This window comes from Podarcis cretensis (genome assembly GCF_951804945.1).
Source record: "Podarcis cretensis genome assembly, chromosome: 12".
In the NCBI taxonomy this organism is placed as follows: Eukaryota; Metazoa; Chordata; class Lepidosauria; order Squamata; family Lacertidae; genus Podarcis; species Podarcis cretensis.
This window is the reverse complement of record NC_137181.1, coordinates 35,398,404-35,416,453: the sequence shown is the minus strand read 5'-3', so window position 1 is coordinate 35,416,453 and position 18,050 is coordinate 35,398,404. Positions and strand designations below refer to the sequence as shown.

Genomic DNA, 18,050 nt, shown 5'->3' with positions numbered 1-18,050 from the left:
GTCCTGAGCAAGGGGGAGTTGGTTGCCAAGACAACCAGACAGAACTGCTGCAGAAGCCCAAAGAGAGGGGGCAGCGGGACGTTTGTTGCCAGTATGGCTTTGTTTGAGGACAGCTCTGAGAGGGGCACTGACTTTCGCTTTGTCCTCGACTCAGCAGCTAACTGCAACCTGATTCAAGAGACCCCTGCAGTCGAGATGTGGAATTGCAAGGCAATTCCGGCTGGGAAAACTGTTCAGTTTGCAAGTGGGGAAAAGAAAAATGTGAATAACATTGCAAATGTATTGTTTTCTGTTTTGCAGGAGCAGATGGAAGTTTGCATTGTGCCAGGAGTGCAACACTGTATTTTATCTGTGCCTTATTTGTTGAAGAAGGGGTTTAAGGTTTGCTTTGAACACGATTTTTGTACAATCTCCAAAGGAGGGAAGCAACTGGTCAGAGTTGCAAAGGGGCAGAATGATCTCTTCATTCTTAAAACGTCTCTGGAGGGTGAGGGGAAGGTTGAGAAAAGCCCTGCGTGCTACAGTTCCCACTCATGTTTCATGTTCTTGTGCGTGGCATAAGAAGACAGCTCATGCTTGTCTTGAAGAACTACAGGTGCTACCTGAGGTTTCCAAAGGCTGTAGAATTGAGGAATGTGCAAGAGTCCTAGATTGTCAGGCTTGCAGACAGGCAAAGGTAAGAGGGTGCAGTTACCCCAGGGTGGAGAGGGTAACCACAAAACCTTTTGATCTTGTGCACATAGATCTGTTGGGTCCCATGAAGGAACCAAGTTTGGGAGGGGCCAGGTTTCTGCTGACGCTGCAGGATGATTTTTCGCAGAACACCTGGACACATGGTCTCAAATCCAAGGAAGATGCAGCACAGCTGATTAGACGTTGGATTGAGGAGGTGGAACTAAGGTTCTCCACCAAAGTCAGGGAAATTGCTAGTGACAGAGGTTCACAGTTTACTGGGTCTGCTTTGCAGAAGTTCTTTCACAAGAAAGGGATAAGTCACACAGTGACTTCTCCTCAACAGAGGGGGGTGGCAGAGCTCAGAAGTGAGGCTCTGGTTAAGGCTGCACAGGTGATGCTGTCAGATTCTGGGTTACCTCCAAAGTTTTGGATGGAGGCAGTTAAATATGTGAGCTTCACCTGGAATCAGTCCTACAATTCAGTGGTAGGAGACACACCGTTTTTCATGCTTCACGGGAGGAAGCCTCAGGTACACTTCCTCCGTGCGTTCGGATCAACGGCCTTGCTGCCGGTGCCTGAAGCTTTGCGAGGGCCAGGTGAACCCAAGTTCCAGAAAATGATCTTCTGTGGGTATGAGCCAACGGCTCGTGCATGGAGGTTTGCGTACCCGTCAGGTGATCAGAGTAAGCTGCTGATCAGTAAACACGCTGAGTTCTGTAAGCAGGAGGAAAAGTCAAAGACTCCTGCCAGACGCGATATTCTTTCAGAATGTCTTTCTGATTCAGAGCAGGAAGGTTCTGATGAGGAGGAAGGAGAGCCAGGGGCTGAGTCTGCTGATGACGATCAGCTCACTGACCAAAGTCAGGAGCAGGATGGGGCATCTCCACAAGTTGTAAAAAGAGAGCCCAAGAGTGAGCCTAGTTCTCCTGTGAGGGTAATTCCAAGGGTTCGAAGACGTGTTAAGTCAGAGGGGGAATCCCGGGATGCAGAGGACACACCTGCTGACCACAGTGAGTCAGAGGAAGTGCCTGAGTTTGTGCCCAGGCGGTCCAGTCGCACAACGAAGGGGATTCCACCTGAGAGGTATCAGGCCACAGGTGCGTGGGTAAGTTTCGCACAGTGCGAATCTGAGAGTTGTGAGGATGTTCCACAGATGCCTGACAGGAACGCCAGGAGAGGGCGCAAGGCATTGGGGAAGAGATTGATCTCACAGAGGTATGCAAAGGTACATCCACAAATCACCTCAGGAATGGAGGCAAGAGGGGGTGTTGGGATTCAGAACTTACTGGGTTAAGTTGTTCTGAGTGTGCCTCCCATTCTTCTGACGTTTGGAAGGAGGGAGGAGCTCTACTTGTTGTTCTCTCTGTGTCTCTGAGGGAGACGGACGCCATGAATGCTAGCAGTCCAGGAGAAGCTGAGAAATGCTGAGCTGTAAATATTTGTTGCAATAAAGAACTGATGAACACACAGTGCTTGGTGTGTTTGGATCTGAAGCAGACTGCAACAGTTTTGATCCGCTGTGTTTTTACTCTGCAAGGTGAAACCGGAGAAGAAGAAGGTCTGCGCAGCTCGGCTGGGAAGCGTGCCGGACCGCATTATACTGGGGCTAATTGGGGCCATAAAGTAATTAGCCAGCCAGTGCCAATTAAGATCTTATCACAGATCGTTCACACATATGCCTCTGGGCAAATTACCGTAAAATGGCGGGTGACTCGTGTCTCACCAGCATTGCACTTTGCAGTCTACCCGTGTGTCTTGTAAGTACAGTTTTTTAAAAAATGAAAGAAAAGGGAGGGCTGGCACAAAAGACCCAGAGCTTAGACTCCATGATCCTTCTCCTACAATGCCCTTCACTGAACCACCGTCATTGGTGTTCTGCAGTGACCTGTACTGAAAGTTGGAGAGAAAAGGAAGTGTGGTGATTTCATTTCAGATTAGGCCAGACCCAAATACAGTGGGATGACACCCCCCCCCCCACTTTGAGCACTGCCAGTGGCAGAGTGCACGCCTGCTAAGGTGCAGAAATGCCATACTGCTGTGTTCCTATCACTTAAAATACTTAATTTTAGATAGTTAAGCAAACGTTACAAACCTGCATTTCAGTAACACACTTGGCATGTAAGGTTTATGATCCTTATCTTGTTCAGTGCAGCCTGTGAGTCAAGTCATTTATATTTCTATGCCACCAGCAAGGGAATTCATGCTTAAGAGACTTAACAAGCTGAGTGCTGTTCAGTAAGCTCATTGCTCATCACTGATTTGAACCCAGGTCAGAAACCAACATTCTTAACCCTGTGCCTCATTAGGTAGCCAGCTGAGGCTGTCTCCTTAATGCATCAATTGTTTTCCCTTCCAATCCCACCCCCCCACCCCCGTTGTTTCTTAGGTTCTCCCCAATCAGCCAGCAGCACTATAGACTTGGGCACCACTTTGTGGCCTTTTAGGATGCTTCCAGTCTGTCTCTATTTTCTGGTAGGATCAGTTGCATACCAGCAAATTCAAGTTGCACAATTCAAGTTGACTTTGCACCCCTGCACAGCAAACATGCTTCCCCCAATATTAGACTTCCTGTAATAAGGTAAAGGTCAGGAAAATGCACTAGGAAGTGTGGCATAACATTTACTTGATGCAAGGCTCGTCTAATTTTCCTCAAACTGATCAGAATGAATCCTCAATAAATAGCTAGCATCGTCTAATTTCCTTGCAAGCAAACTGGGGTGAACAGTGAAATTCAGTGAACAGATTATTTGGGGTAAGTGACCTTTAAAGTGTAGCTAAAAGGTAGTAGTTGTGTTTTGGTTCATATATTGTTTTAGAAAGTGCAACTTTGATGGATTCAGGATTCTGTGATCTTTTCAGTGTCTATTAATGACCTTCCTTTTATCAGTTGGTTAGACCGTTAGAGTGTGCTGCTGATAACACTAAGGTTGCAGGTTTGATCCCCATATGGGACAGCTGCATATTCCTGCATTGCAAGGCGTTGAACTAGATGATCCTCAGGGTCCCTTCCAACCCTGATTCTGTGATCTAAATGTGTACTGAATTGAATTTCTTCTGCATCCTTAAATATGATTCGCATTATTAGGTGATAACATACACTGATAATGGTAAAAGGCTCTGTACAAGAAGCAGGCAGTGTTTTTCTGCAGGGAGTTAAACAAAGATGCAAATTAGGTCACATCTATGCTTTGCCCATCTCTGAACACCAGTTTTCAACAAGGATAGTTTCAGTATGAGATGGCTAGCTGCTGTACAGCTAACCTTTCAAGAAGATTGTGGTTCTAGGGGGGGGGAAAGAAGAAGAATGTAGTTGTAGTTTGATTTTGGAAAAGGAGCTTATCTAATCCTAAAACAAGAGGAGAGCACTCAAAGACAACAGCTTTTCGAAATGTCTCGTGAACTGAATTTTAGGGTTGAGGATTCAGATAATTTCCTGGCATTGGTTTTTTAACCATTATGTTATTCCTGGGACAGCGTGGCAAGTTTCCATAGCTGTTCTATACCAGTGCTTCTTTCTGGGAAAGTGAGATAAGCCTATTCCTGCCCAGTAAACAATAACCAAACCAGAATTTTCTGCAAAAACTTTATAAATGTAGTTGTTTTCAAGAAAGAATATTAATTACAAACCTAGTAACAAAGGCTGACAAATATTTATTTGGCTTTGGGAAAATATATCTGCCCCAATTGATTTTTGGTTGATTTATTCTCATAAATAGCCCTAGTAACGTTTGCAGTCCATTCTGTGTGCTCTCCACAGATATATTCCCTCTCCAGGGAGCTTTGCTGTAAAATTGCTACCTCATAAAATAGGAACTAAATTTTCTATGAGGTTTCTTATTGTTAGCAATGGCACCCAAATGTACGTTTGATTTCAGCAATGGTGCAAGTTCCTCTTCCACCTTTATTTGGGCCTTTTATTTTGAGTATTAATCTGTAGACAGACTACTGAGTAATATATTGTTTAGTAATAAGAGACCTTTCCTCCCCAGTACGACCTTTTCCTTCATTTTTCCTAACTTAGTTCATACTCACATATTTCACAATTTCAGTGTGCATAGAGAACAGGGAGACACAATTGGTGGATCTTACTGCAACTGGTAGGATTCAAGCAATTGCCTACTCGCAAATGACATATTGTATGAAGTGGGCCTAAGGTATAATCATTGCTTTATGATTTTTTTTTAAAAAATGTTTCTACAGTCAGTATATCTGTTTTTGGCGCTGTTTTGTTCCTCATTTGTTTCTGTTTGTTCCAAATTCTACAAGATTTCATTTGTTCCAAATTCTATAGAAATCTGAGAAAAGCTGTTGTTTTGGCTGCTGTTTAGTTTTGCTAGGAGAGGAAAAAACTGAGAATAAAGGCAAGCTTTGTTCCTTGTAAAATTAAATGACACCCAAACGAGTGTAAAAACAGGGGGAAAAAGAATATACAAGAGATGAGAAACGTTTGAATCTAGTGGGTGGAGAAAGAATCTCGGCAACGAGAGGACAGCTGCAAATTTAAATAATCAAAATAGAGTGAGAAAGATGCTGTGAAAATATAAATATCTACTGCTTAAACTGCCTGCATTTTTAGATGTTCATTCTCAGTTTACATAATTAAGGGGGATAATATTGACAATTTGCAGAAGAGGATAAGCACTCCAAGGCATTAGAAGAGGAGTTAATCATATCCTAAATTTAGAAGATATAACCCTCCCCCCGGAATCTATTTCTTTTGAGGTGCTCCAACTGAAAGAAGAAAATGCAATAGCTTTTCAGGGTCTTCTGATTGATTAATTTCCTTATCTGTGCATTAAATTGTAATAAAAAGACCCAATGATAGTACTTTAGCACTATGGCGTATTCAAAGAACCGGTAAGCGGGTTATGCGGCTTACACGAGGCATCTAGAACAACAAAGAGCCTTGCAGCACCTTAAAGACTAACAAATTTATTATGGCATCAAGTGTCATGGCTTTGAGTTCTCTTTTCAGCTGAAAGTCCATGAAAGCTTATGCTATAATAAATATCTTGATCTTTTAAGATACCTCAGGGTTCTTTTGTTGCTTTTGCTGCCATAGACTAACATGGAATACCTCCTGGAAAATCTGGGTATCTAGGACTCAGGAAACCCTAGATCTGAAGTGGGAAACCTTTGACCCTCCAGGTTTGCTGCTCCCATCAGCTACTGCCAGCATGGATAATTGCCAGGAATGATGGGAGTTCTGCTGTGACAATATCTGGCAGATCCTCACTGTTCCCCATCACCATTAAAGGACAAATAGATTTATTGTGACATAAACTTTCATGGATCAAGGCTTTCTTTTCAGGTGCCTAAAGCGTTCTGTTCAGCTAGCACATATATTTCTATATACATATACATACATGGTTATAAACTGCCCAGTTAAGAAATAACAGTAGCCGCGTTGACTTTATAGTAGGATTCAAACATGCATTTATGTATGTGTTGAACAAAAGAACAAAAATAGCCTTTTCAAATTTCTTCCCTGCATTCTGTAACATAAAATGGCACCCTAATATACAACGGACTGGATCCAGACTAAATTAATTGCACTTAACTCCCATGGAAACCAATGTGAAAAGTTGGTCATGATTAAGTCCCATTGAAATCAATTTGTTTCATAATATTGATGTTCTGCTTCATTGAAAAAACAAACAAACCCACAAAGCAGTGGTCAATAATATTAGACATTAAGGCCTGAAATTATTATTTTTTTAAAAAATCCAAGCACAGCCAGAATAAAAACAAAGCTAAAACATTCAAGGTTTTTTTAAGATGCAGTTGGACACAAAATGTAGAGTTGGAAACTGAAAGTTGAAAAAATACAAGCTTTGGGTGCATGTTTATTAAACACTTAAATGACAGGCAATGACAGGCACTGTATTCAAATTATATAAGACTACAGTGTGCCCACTTTTCATACTTAAAAGAGACTGCCGAAACCCTATCAAATGTTCTCTTCTTTGGACAGAACCTGATTTTCTTCATCTGCAGGCTTACATAGCAAATACCCTTAAAGTACTCCTTTTTTATCAATGCCTGCTATTTACCAAACTAAGTAAGATTCATAAGTGAATAGCATTGATAGTAGACAAGAAATACCAACTCTTCGGAAGAAACCACCACTGATAGAGTATAAGCCAGAAGGAAAGCATGCTTTATGTATGACATTTTTCTCCTTTTTTTAGTGCGTAAGGTGGCTGATGGGGAATCTGCTTTAAAGAACCCTGTAAAGATTTCCATGCAAGGCCTAGCAGAGAAGAACAGCCCTAATCTGCCAATAGCCCACACCTCAGTGATAAGAGTACATAATTTGTATGCAGAAGGTCCTAAGGGCAGTCCATGGCATCTCCAGGAAAAGTTAACTTGGGCAGCAGGAATGAGAAAGAATTTGTGTGAGACTCTGGGATGCTGCTGCTGTTGTGAGTAGAAGGTGCTTGCCCAGATGGATGAAGTGTAGATTCTCACACACTGGCCAGCTTCCATTTTGACTTGAAATGTTCATTTTGGGCTTCTCAGAAGCATGTAAAGGCAAGAAGCCGATGGAGGGAGCCCTGGCTCACATTGGCACCCACCTGAGAGATGCCGGAACTGTGCTCCGGCTGAAAAAAAGGTATTGAGGCTAAGCTAGTGACCGAACCTCTGCAAACCAACAGCAAGATCATGGCAGTTCAAGTGTTGCTGAAAGATGATTCTTTAATCTCTGTTAATTGGAAATAGACCCACTTAAAAACTCAGCACATTTTTAGGTATTGTTGCTGGCTAGTTTAGGAAATAGTAAGTTGCTCCAAGATGCAGTCATCAGAAACCAATCCCAGCGCATATGTACTTAGGAAGGGTTGCCACATCTACCAGATCACAAAGCATTCTGTTATGCTTTGTGGCTACCTGGTGATGGAACATCAGCACCAGAGATCAGTTTGGCAGCCCAAATACAGATAGTTTGGCTGTACAGTGGTACCTCGGGTTACATACGCTTCAGGTTACAGACTCTGCTAATGCAGAAATAGTACCTCGGGTTAAGAACTTTGCTTCAGGATGAGAACAGAAATCGTGCTCCGGCGACGCGGCAGCAGCAGGAGGCCCCATTAGCTAAAGTGGTGCTTCAGGTTAAGAACAATTTCAGGTTAAGAACGGACCTCCAGAACAAATTAAGTACTTAACACGAGGTACCACTGTATAAGGTATGTAGGCTTTGACTTGGATCCATAACACATCACATTTATGGGAATGGGATACTCCTGCTACTGGAAAGTAAGGGCAATTTTCACTGATCCCCTTTCCTCCACCCTCCTGTGCTCTGCAGAACTACTCGAGAGTTAATGGATCCTTCAAAGTAATATGTAAGGTGGTGTGAGGACTGAGTGGGTGGGAATTGGTGAAAATCACCTCCTCACATCCACCAGAGGAAGCCTCTAGATCGAAGGAGTCCTTTCATTTACAGAAGGACAAGCCTAGATCAAAGTCTAGATTTAACCCTGCACTGAACCACCAACAGCAAGTTAATATATTGCATATAAGCAAAGAAAAAATAAGAATGAATCCTCCTTTATTGTTTGAATGGAACTTCTGCAATTCTTCTGTAGTGAAATCCATAAGCTGCTCATGACCACAAATAAGTTCTGTGAATGTTGTTAGCTAAAAAGGAAATCTAAAAAGCACAAGAAGCTCACAAGCTTTCTTGCCTGTATCATGTGGAGTAACATTTTCTTGTGTTTTCTATAAGATTCAGGCTCTTATGCAAATGGCTGACATTAAAACTGTGGATATAAAAAATGTGGGTTTTTTTTTAAAAAAGTAGTACAAATATTGAAAGGCTGAGGAAATAAGAGAGTCGTCGATTAAAACACCTAGACTCTGTGCCTGGACAAGTGTGACCATAAGTAACTTTTAAGGTTTTTTTTTTTTTTGTATGGAGCTATATCTTATGAGATGGTGATTATCCTGCATTGCCAAACAGGTCTCAGCCGTTCTTTTTTACTTACGGAAGGATTTACAGAGCAGGAAAAAGAGGATTACAATTCCTCTCAGCAGCAAGTAATCCTTTTAAGTTAGGTATGTCAGTATTCATTGAGAAGTGTGGGAAAGTGCAGGCTACTTAAAATGCTTGACAGGTCTAGGAGAAATGATGTGGTAGGAACTTGGGATCAGAAATCTTCAGAGTGCTTATTACAATGGACCCCACGACCCCCAAATTAGAAACTGTTAGAAGCACGAATGAAAAATGGAGCTTATGAAATTGATTTTAGTTTACTGCTTATATTTTGAGAATCAACAAACAAAACATCAAGATACAGTATTTATTCAATTAAAACATACTTGCCCCCTTTTGCAAGGTCATTTAACAGATGATGCCCTTATTGTATAATTATATTTTATGCCACTATAAGACTACAATGAAGGGGACTTGTATAAGTGGACAGATGTGGTACGTTTTCATAGCAGCTAATAATGTCTTCATGTACACATTTATTCTGCTCAGAAAGCAGCAGTTCAAAAGTGCTTCAGCCCAATTATAGGGTGTATCATAAGTCTCAAGCAGAATTATGGTTATGAATTTCACTGCATGGTTTATATTCAAAGGGCTGGGCAATCATCAGAAATACTCTCATAAGATGATGAGAAAAGTCAAAGGCTAGTCCAGACCCAATAGTTATAAAATACACCAAATGTGATATATCGGGTTGCAGCTGAAGAGCACCTAGGATCTAGCTATAACATCAAGTCTGAAGACACTGATGAGAGTCTATAGAAAAGGTAATAACACAAAGACGATCAGAGCTTAGAGCAGAAGACTTTGAAGTAAAGGTGAAAAGAGGTTTTTGAAAAGTGGCAGAAATTCAGTAATGCATGGGAAATCCACAGTGGTAAAGTGAGAGGTATTTGAGATACAGTTGGGGAGGTTACAGCCAAATTAATTCCAGTAAAATGAAGAAGTGGACTCCATTGTTAAGTTAAAAGCAGAAAGAACAGCCTAATCGCCAAACATTTTAAAATGAAATACTGGTGAAAAGAATGACTGTATATAAAAAGGATAACTGTATAAAAGTGTAAAGTTTTTAAAAAAAGAGGGAAGAAAGCAGCAAGCTGGATAAAATAGCCCTGGATATTATACAGTTCCAAAGAATATTTGACAGTTCTGAAGGTAGCTGCACATTTGTATTATAATGCAGTGCAATTTTAATTCAATGAAATGTACAGGACATTCTACTGCAGTCATTTCAGATCAGTCCTTCATGGTTTGCATGAACTCCTGGACAGCTTTCCTAAATGGAAATGCTTCATAATGTTGAATGCCAGGACAGGCAAAAACAGAAACCATAAAAAGCATCTTGAGAACACAGAAGTCTCCACTTTCACAAGAAACTTTGGTAGTGTTAATTTCCCCCACTTTATTTCCCCCGTTTCAATAAAGCTCCTCATTCACATCCATAAGTGGCAACTGTATCTTTCTCTGTTGTGGAGATGCAATGCAAACTAACATTTAAATAGGCTGTGATTTGATGTACAGTACTGTGATGAAGCAGTAACATAAGGTATTCTTGTAAGCCAGAGTTTATCTTTTCTGAAGCTGAAACTTTGGGTCCCTCCAGACTGGTGTTTTATTAGAACATCTGCAAGATGTTACTGACCACATTATGGTTGTCTGGAAGGGCTATAGCACAAGAAAATAGTGGGGTGGGGAATAAACCCAAACATTTGTGGTCTGAAATGTTCCAGAGAAGGGAGTTATGGTATATGCACCGATCAGAAATGAAGCGATGTGAGCATCCCAAAACTTTTTCAAGTACAGTACGAACAGTACTGAAAGTGAGATAATATATGACTGCCCTGATAGCATCGTGAGCACAAGTCATCATGGATTTGCAATAAAAAGGAGGTCTGGAGCTGGTCTTTGTTCTAAAGCTAGCACTCAACCCTGTAATATCCAAAAGAAGAGAGTACATTTGAACTTGTGCAGACACCATTTTCCTTGTCCCTGATTAACCACTACCAGTATCTGCACATTTGGAATTTAGGCTAAGAAGGTTAGCATAGAAGCTGGTTTGGTAGCAGCAATGATAGCCCAAGGTGATTAAAGCTATAGGGTGTATATGTTTGAGGGTCTGTATGTTTGACTGGTTAGTTTGTGTCAATCTCTTGAGCTTGGGTGTTTGGCGCTTTTTTGTTGGAAGGGCGGTTGCTGTTAGGTTTTTTGTATATATTTTTTAGATTTTGTTGTTATTTATGTGGAAATTGTTAAGTTTGGTTGCATATTTTTTAATGTTTTATTTCTTGTTTATGGCTACTTTTGTTATGTTGTATTAAGTATTTTTTTCATGTTGTAAGGTAACTTGAGCATGGTTTGAAATGTGGAAAATGAGAGTACCCCTAAACATTTTTTTAAGAAAAAAGCACTGATTCTAACTGAAAAATGAGAACGGTGGGCTGGATAACCTGTGCCGACCATTCCTATACAGTGGTATCTTGGGTTACAAACTCCTTGGGTTACAAACACTTCAGGTTACAGACTCCTGGAAGTAGTACCTCGGGTTAAGAACTTTGCCCCAGGATGAGAACAGAAATTGTGTGGCAGTGGTGCAGTGGCAACGGGAGGCCCCATTAGCTAAAGTGTTACCTCAGGTTAAGAATGGTTTCAGGTTAAGAACAGATCTCTGGAACAAATTAAGTTCGTAAACAGAAGTACCACTGTATATACTAATGACACTGGGACAGGAGATATGCAGCTGTTCTGCTACTTCCCTTATGTTCAGCCTGTGAGGAAGAGAAAACTCAAAATTCAGAAAATCCCTATATGGTATCAAAACCATAGACACATCTCCAGCATCCCAAGAAACACTGCCAGAACCTAACATGTGGGGACTACACTGGCAAAGGTGTCCACATACAAAGGGAGCCAATAGTGTCAAAGGCAGGGGCACATGTCCCAAGCTCATCCCTTGCATCATCAGTGCTGGTGCCTAATATCTGTACAGTCAGGGATTCAGTTCACCTTACGCTCCTCACATCTGTTTTGGTGCACAACAACCAAAGGGAGGAAGAAGGGGCCACACAAGACAACTCGCACATTGCTATCTGCAAAAGAGGCCTTCAGAGAGTACACTCGGTCCCCTGGGACACAGGGAGAAAAGTAGTCAAAGGTAGCAGCCATGACATGCAAACAAGGGCAGCCACAGATGCACAGGGAATCAATTACCAGCTAAAATTAGACAGACACCCAGAGTCATCATGTTTAGTTGCTTGCTGAAGACGTATTTGACTGAGATGTGACCCAGTCACTTATGAAATATTACTTTTACATCTGTAGGAATGGTTTTATTTTTAGAATGCTTATTTTATCCTATTTTAATTCTGTTGTAAGCAGCTTTGATAGCTTCGGGCTGAGAAGTGGTTTATAAATAAAGAAGTAATAAACATGGATCGTGAACTCCCCAGCAGATCACTGTGTATGGTTGGGAAGCAAGAGATGGAAGGAGTGAATATGGCCCTATTTACTTTTGAGCATCTAGCCAGAAACAGTCATGTCAGAGGCAAAAGAGAGGGGGCTCCCAGGAATCAAATCTACACTAGAAACAGAGTACCATAGTTTCCTAAACACTCAGCTACAGCAGTGGGCAGGAATCAGATCCATCATGGAACGTGTCTTCTTCCCCAAGGGCCTTCCCCAAGGCCCACATATAGACATGATGCAAAAGGAAAATGGGATGGTGAGAGAAGAGAAAGCAAACTTTAGCTTTAAAGTTGCAGAATTGTTTTTATAGGTTCTGGCAAAGACAGAGACAGGAAAATGTGGAAGAAGCTGCACTTGTCTTGGCACAGAGACATGCCAGGTTGAACAGACCCCCATCGCTGCTTGAATGAAAGTACAGCTGAAATGAAAGTTGAGCTGAAGGCATAGGAAAGCAACAGAGGAAAGTATATACCAAAGAGAATTGGTATACAGTGGTACCTCAGGTTAAGAACTTAATTTGTTCTGGAGGTCTGTTCTGAACCTGAAACTGTTCTTAACTTGAAGCACCACTTTAGCTAATGGGGCCTCCTGCTGCTGCTGCTGCACTATTTCTGTTCTCATCCTGAAGCAAAGTTCTTAACCCGAGGTAATATTTCTGGGTTAGCGGAGTCTGTAACCTGAAGCACATGTAACCTGAAGCATATGTAACCCGAGGTACCACTGTATTGGTATATTGTTTCACACTGCTCTTTATAGGGAAAGTGCCAGAGAATGAGCTGTCATAATTAGATGTTGGTGTGTATGTTCTCATGGAAGGACACAATTTTGTAAAGTTTAGGTGGGCATTCTATCTTGCTGAGCAGTGTGAAGAGTGTTTTTCAGCTGAAGAGGTTATTAAATCTCAATATTCATTCACTAGGTGAAAGCAGAAATGTATTTGGTTCAGTTTGACCCTTTGGCATTTTCTGTGTAAGGTTGATTGTAATGTGATAACTAAATGAGACCAGGGAATAGTTGGATACTAGAATAAAAGTTCTGCACAGAACAGCATCCTGCATTTTAAGCATGAAACACAAACTCAACCCTACATTTATTTTCAAAAGGACCAGAAAGACTGTAATATAGCCTTTGAATAATGAAATAGTGAGAAGTTGGTGTGATTTTTAAAAATACCCATTTCAGATTAAAAGCTCACTTTGATCACTGTACCTGTTTTGAAGGGGTCTAAAAGAAATCTAAATACATAGCATATGTAATTGACTTGAAGGCCGAGATCTCAGCAAAACTAGAAATGTACAGTTACAAGTTCGAAGATCAGAAATCTGCTTGACTTTCTGATCTTTCTTCAAAGGGGGCCAGCGGATGTGAAATAAATCTAAGTTATGTAGTTTAAGAGATTTGAATAAAACTTTGGTATCCATACATAGGACAAAATTGTAAATATTGTAAGCAGTATCTCAGTGTCACATCCATGCCCGTTCTCAAGAAAGCAATGTCTATTAAATACTTTGCTTTACTCTTATTTTTGTATTCAATATGAACACCCTGCTTGAGAGTACATTTACAGACAAATGTGTTTTTGTAATCACTCACTAATTCATAGGAAGTAGTTTCCCAATGACTTTAACAAATGATTTGGGATAGCCTAAGGCTAATCTAGAATTTAGACTGTTTAAACTCCAGAGGACCAGATCCAGGCTGCATTTGCAGCTTTGAGTCATTATGTAGAGAATTAAAGATTGGTACATCTGTTTTCCGCTCACGTTGAGGATGGGTGAATTGTCCTTGCTCGTTGCAATCCCTCCTTGAGATTCAATTCTGGCCTTTTCCCTATGCAATCGAGTGAAAGTTTTTGATTCCTTTTACAACTTCGTGTATATAAGATCTAACTATGGTTCCCAACAGGTCGTCTGCATCGCTCACAGCTGCGTAATAGCCCGGTTAATCCAAGATGCACATACTTCCCGTTGAGTCCTACATCTTTAAGCAGGAGAAAAGTTTCACCTGGCGAATGACCGCCTGCAACTGCAGCTAGTAATGTTTGGAGCCAGGCCTAGGGGAAAAGGCGGCGACTCTCAGTTTGAACGACTTCCACGCCCCCAAAAGGCGGGGAAAGATGTACTGTATTCCGGTAGGCGCCAATATTGGACTCGGTTCACCCCCCGTGAAGATTTGTAGGGTACTGGAACAACTGCCCCTGTATCTAGACGCACGCGACTCTTTTCTGCAGGGCAAGTTTCGAAAGAACGCGCGCAGCTCGGCCCATTCGCATCTCCCGCCACCGGACTGTTCCATTCCGATCTCGGGGAGAGTCCTTGGTGCCCAGTGCGCACGGAGACCCCAACCACAAGCTCCTCTGCCCAGCAGACCTGGTAAGGAGCTGTTAAAACAGCGCCGAGGGCATAACTTCTTCCAGAGCGTAAGACGGAAAAGAAAGGGAGAGGGGAAGACGGCAAAAAGCCCTACTCGTCTCCCCCTTGAACGACCAAGGGTCGTACAGTCCCGCTCCCGACGTCTGCAGGCGGCTTGTTCGAGCTCTAGCAGCTTCTCGCAAGGGGCGCGTGAGTGAGCGCGGGCTTGTGGGCGCGGGCGCGCGGAGGGCTTGTGGGCGCGCGAGCAGGATGGCCCCGGAGACCCCGAGGAGCAAGGTGAGGCGGAAGCGCCCCGCGGGCGTTCGCAGAGCTTCGGGTTTTCGCGGCGCGCGCTGGGCGCAGGGAGTTTGGCGCCAGTTTCTCAGACTCTCTCGCGCGCTCCTCGCTGGCGAGCAAGAATATATGGGGTTGCCCAGGGGGTGTGGTGGTCTCCTTTTGAGCCCCGTCTCGCTAAACATGGCCCCGACGCCTTGCTTGCAGCGCCAGGCCTTGCAGTCATGGACGTCTCCCGATGGAAGTGCCTGGCTTTTCTCCACAGAGCAGCCACGTGCGTCCTGCGGGACGGACTTTTCTGCAAATGTGGAAATTGGGCGGGGGGCGCGAAGAGAGATAATCTGCTCAACTCGACTACTGCCTTTGGATTCATTGCTTAGCTGCAGCTTTTCTCCTCCTTTTGCGTTATCTCTTGCTGTTTAACCCGGCAGGGTTTGGGGACAGTCGAGTGAAATACCTCGCTGCCTTTGTTTGCATCCTTCCCTAGTTTGTGTGCTTCTCTGTAGTTGCCCGGATTCGAGGAGTCCGGGAAATGAGGTAGTCGCTGATGAGAATGGCCTGCCGCGAAAGTTGCCCCTCGCCCCTACAGGGTTGCCTGGTCACTTCTTTGTACAGTAAGGATAGTCATGGAAGTGAAGGAATCTGAAAAAGGAGCGAAAGAAGGGGGCAAAAAAACTCTTGCATTGTCGCAAACTCAGATGTAAGCTGACTCATAAAACTTTACAGTTAATAAAAGAAACCTTACAAAGTTTTTCTTAAATGTTAAAGCGAGTGTTACTCCCGAAAAGTATTTCTCATCTTTACAAAGATACTATTTCTGTTTTTAAGTAAATACAAAAGCTCCCTAGATTTATTTAAAACGTCAAAGCTTTTTAAAATAGTGTTTCTTTCTAAAAAAAGAAAAGAAAAAAACCACACAGGTGGCAAGCACTATCCCAGAGGAGCCAGTCCACCTACTCAGGAGGAAACTCCTCTAATAGTATCTGCGGTGACACATGCACACCACATGTGTGACGGGAGGTGTTCATGGTGAGTTCTGGGACCTTTCCCCCTGAAAAATAGCACTGAAACAAAAATTTATTTAATTTGTTGATGGCCCTATATCCAAGTAGACATGCATGGTTTTGGATTGCAAGCTCTTAGAGAAGTGTTTTGACAAGTGGGGAACCTGTGGCCTTCCAGAGACTTGCCAGATTACAACTTCTTGGCTTTCAGTGGTGTTGGAAGGTTAAAAACAGACCGCAGCTCCCATCAGCTCTGACAGTTAGCCATGTTTTCTGGGACTGATAGAAGTTGGGAGTCCTACAACCTATGGTTTTTCCTCTTCCTTCCTGTCCCTTTTTCCGTGTGTGTGTGTGTGTGTGTGTGTGTGTGTGTGTGTGTGTGTTTTAGATTGTAAGCCTATGAGTAGGAACTCTCTTGTTTTCATTGTGTGTAAGCTGCCTTGGGAGCCTTTCACTGACTGAACAGCAGGGCACAAATACTCTAAATAAACAATAAACAGCATTTGGAGTACTAGAGCATCCCCACCCCTAGTGGAGAGCATTCACTTTTAATATAGTGGATAGATAAAATTTATCTGCACTGATTGCCATACTGTAATGTGTTCATGAACTACCCTGCAATCCAAGTCTACCTTCAGTGACTTGGTTTTCAAGAAGTATTTGGTATAAATTACTCTGGAATTTTAAATGCAGAAGATCCTACTGTTAAGCATTGGTCAGTCCTTCTACTGCCATTGCTTTAGATTTTATTTGCCGCTGCCCCCCTCTTAGTTTGCTATATACTAGTAGGGTTTGTTTGTGCCTAGTGTGCTAATTTATACCAATGGAAACATTATTTCCATTATTATTGGTTATAACAATGTTTTATGTTTGACCTACTTTGATTTTTTTTTTAAATGATATTTATTAAATTTTCCAATAAAGACATAAAAAAACAACAACAACAATAAAAACAGACACAAGCAAAGACAACAAGTATAACTTTCAAACCTTATTTTCTCAACCTAGTTTCACCGACTTCCTCATACCTCACCGTTCTGTATTCTAATTTCATTATCCCATCAGCAAATCCATACCCTTATTTCCCAAATATTTTTTTACCACTTCCATTCTTTTTCATACTCGTCGTCTCTGAAAACCATGTATTTTAGATCCATGTCAATCTAACATTCATTAATCTTATAATATTTATTAAGATAGTCCTTAAATTTCTTCCAATCTTCTTCCACTGTCTCTTTCTCCTGGTCTCGGATTCTGCCTGTCATTTCTGTGAGTCCCATGTAATCTGTCATTTTCATCTGCCATTCTTCCAGAGTGGGTAGATCTGATGTCTTCCAATACTTTGCAATAAGGATCCTTGCTGCTGTTGTGGCATACAAAAATAAAGTTCTGTCCTTCTTTAACACCACATGGCTGACCATACCCAGGAGAAAGGCCTCTGGTTTCTTCAGGAAAGTCTACTTAAACATCTTTTTCATTTCATTATATATCATTTCCCAGAAAGCCTTAATCCTTGGGCACGTCCACCAGAGGTGGAAGAATGAGCCTTCACTTTCTTTACACTTCCAACATTTATTCTCTGACAAGTGGTAGATTTTTGCAAGCTTGACTGGGGTCATGTACCACCTATAAATCATTTTCATAATATTTTCTTTCAGGGCGTTACACGCCGTGAATTTCATACCGGTGGTCCACAACCTTTCCCAGTCAGCAAACATAATGTTATGACCAATATCTTGCGCCCACTTGATCATAGCTGATTTGACTATTTCATCCTGTGTATTCCATTTCAGCAGCAAGTTATACATTTTTGATAAATTCTTAGTATTGGGTTCTAACAGTTCTGTTTCCAATTTGGATTTCTCCATCTGGAAGCCAGTTTTCTTATCCATCTTATATACCTCTAGAATTTGATAATAGTGAAACCAATCTCGCACTTTATCCTTTAGTTTCTCAAAACTCTGCAGTTTTAAATTACTACCCTCCTGTTCTAGAATTTCCCAATATTTCGGCCATATACAATCCATATTAAGTTTTTTCACAGCTTTTGCCTCCATTGATGAGAGCCACCTTGGAGTTTTATTCTCCAGTAGGTCCTGACCTACTTTGAAAGCATTGCCCTCAGTAAATGGTAGACTGAAACTCGGGAGATCTGCAAGAGCTGCTACCAGTTAATGTAACAGGTACCTGTGCTGGTGGATCAGTGGTCTGAGTCAGCATAATGCTGCATCCTATGCTCTGAGCTGGTTTAATGATACATCAGGGTCTTCT

The 18,050-nt window shown here is 42.0% G+C and overlaps 1 protein-coding gene across 6 annotated transcripts in view; it reads left to right on the top strand.

Annotated features, from left to right (window-relative positions):
* CDCA7L (cell division cycle associated 7 like) overlaps window positions 1-18,050 on the top strand; it is a 58,665-nt gene that overhangs the window by 22,107 nt on the left and 18,508 nt on the right. Inside the window, exon 3 of one of the 6 annotated variants that reach the window (XM_079947932.1) lies at window positions 14,036-14,502. The exons of 2 other annotated variants lie outside the window; for them this stretch is intronic. Coding sequence is in view for 1 of the 4 variants with exons in the window: in XM_079947931.1 (XP_079804057.1) it covers window positions 14,752-14,778 (27 nt within the window). In the remaining 3 variants the exon portion in view is untranslated. Of the gene's footprint in view, window positions 1-3,403; window positions 3,428-14,035; window positions 14,503-14,661; window positions 14,779-18,050 lie in introns of those variants that run through there. 3 more of the 6 variants (XM_079947935.1, XM_079947936.1, XM_079947931.1) reach the window with 3 other exon arrangements.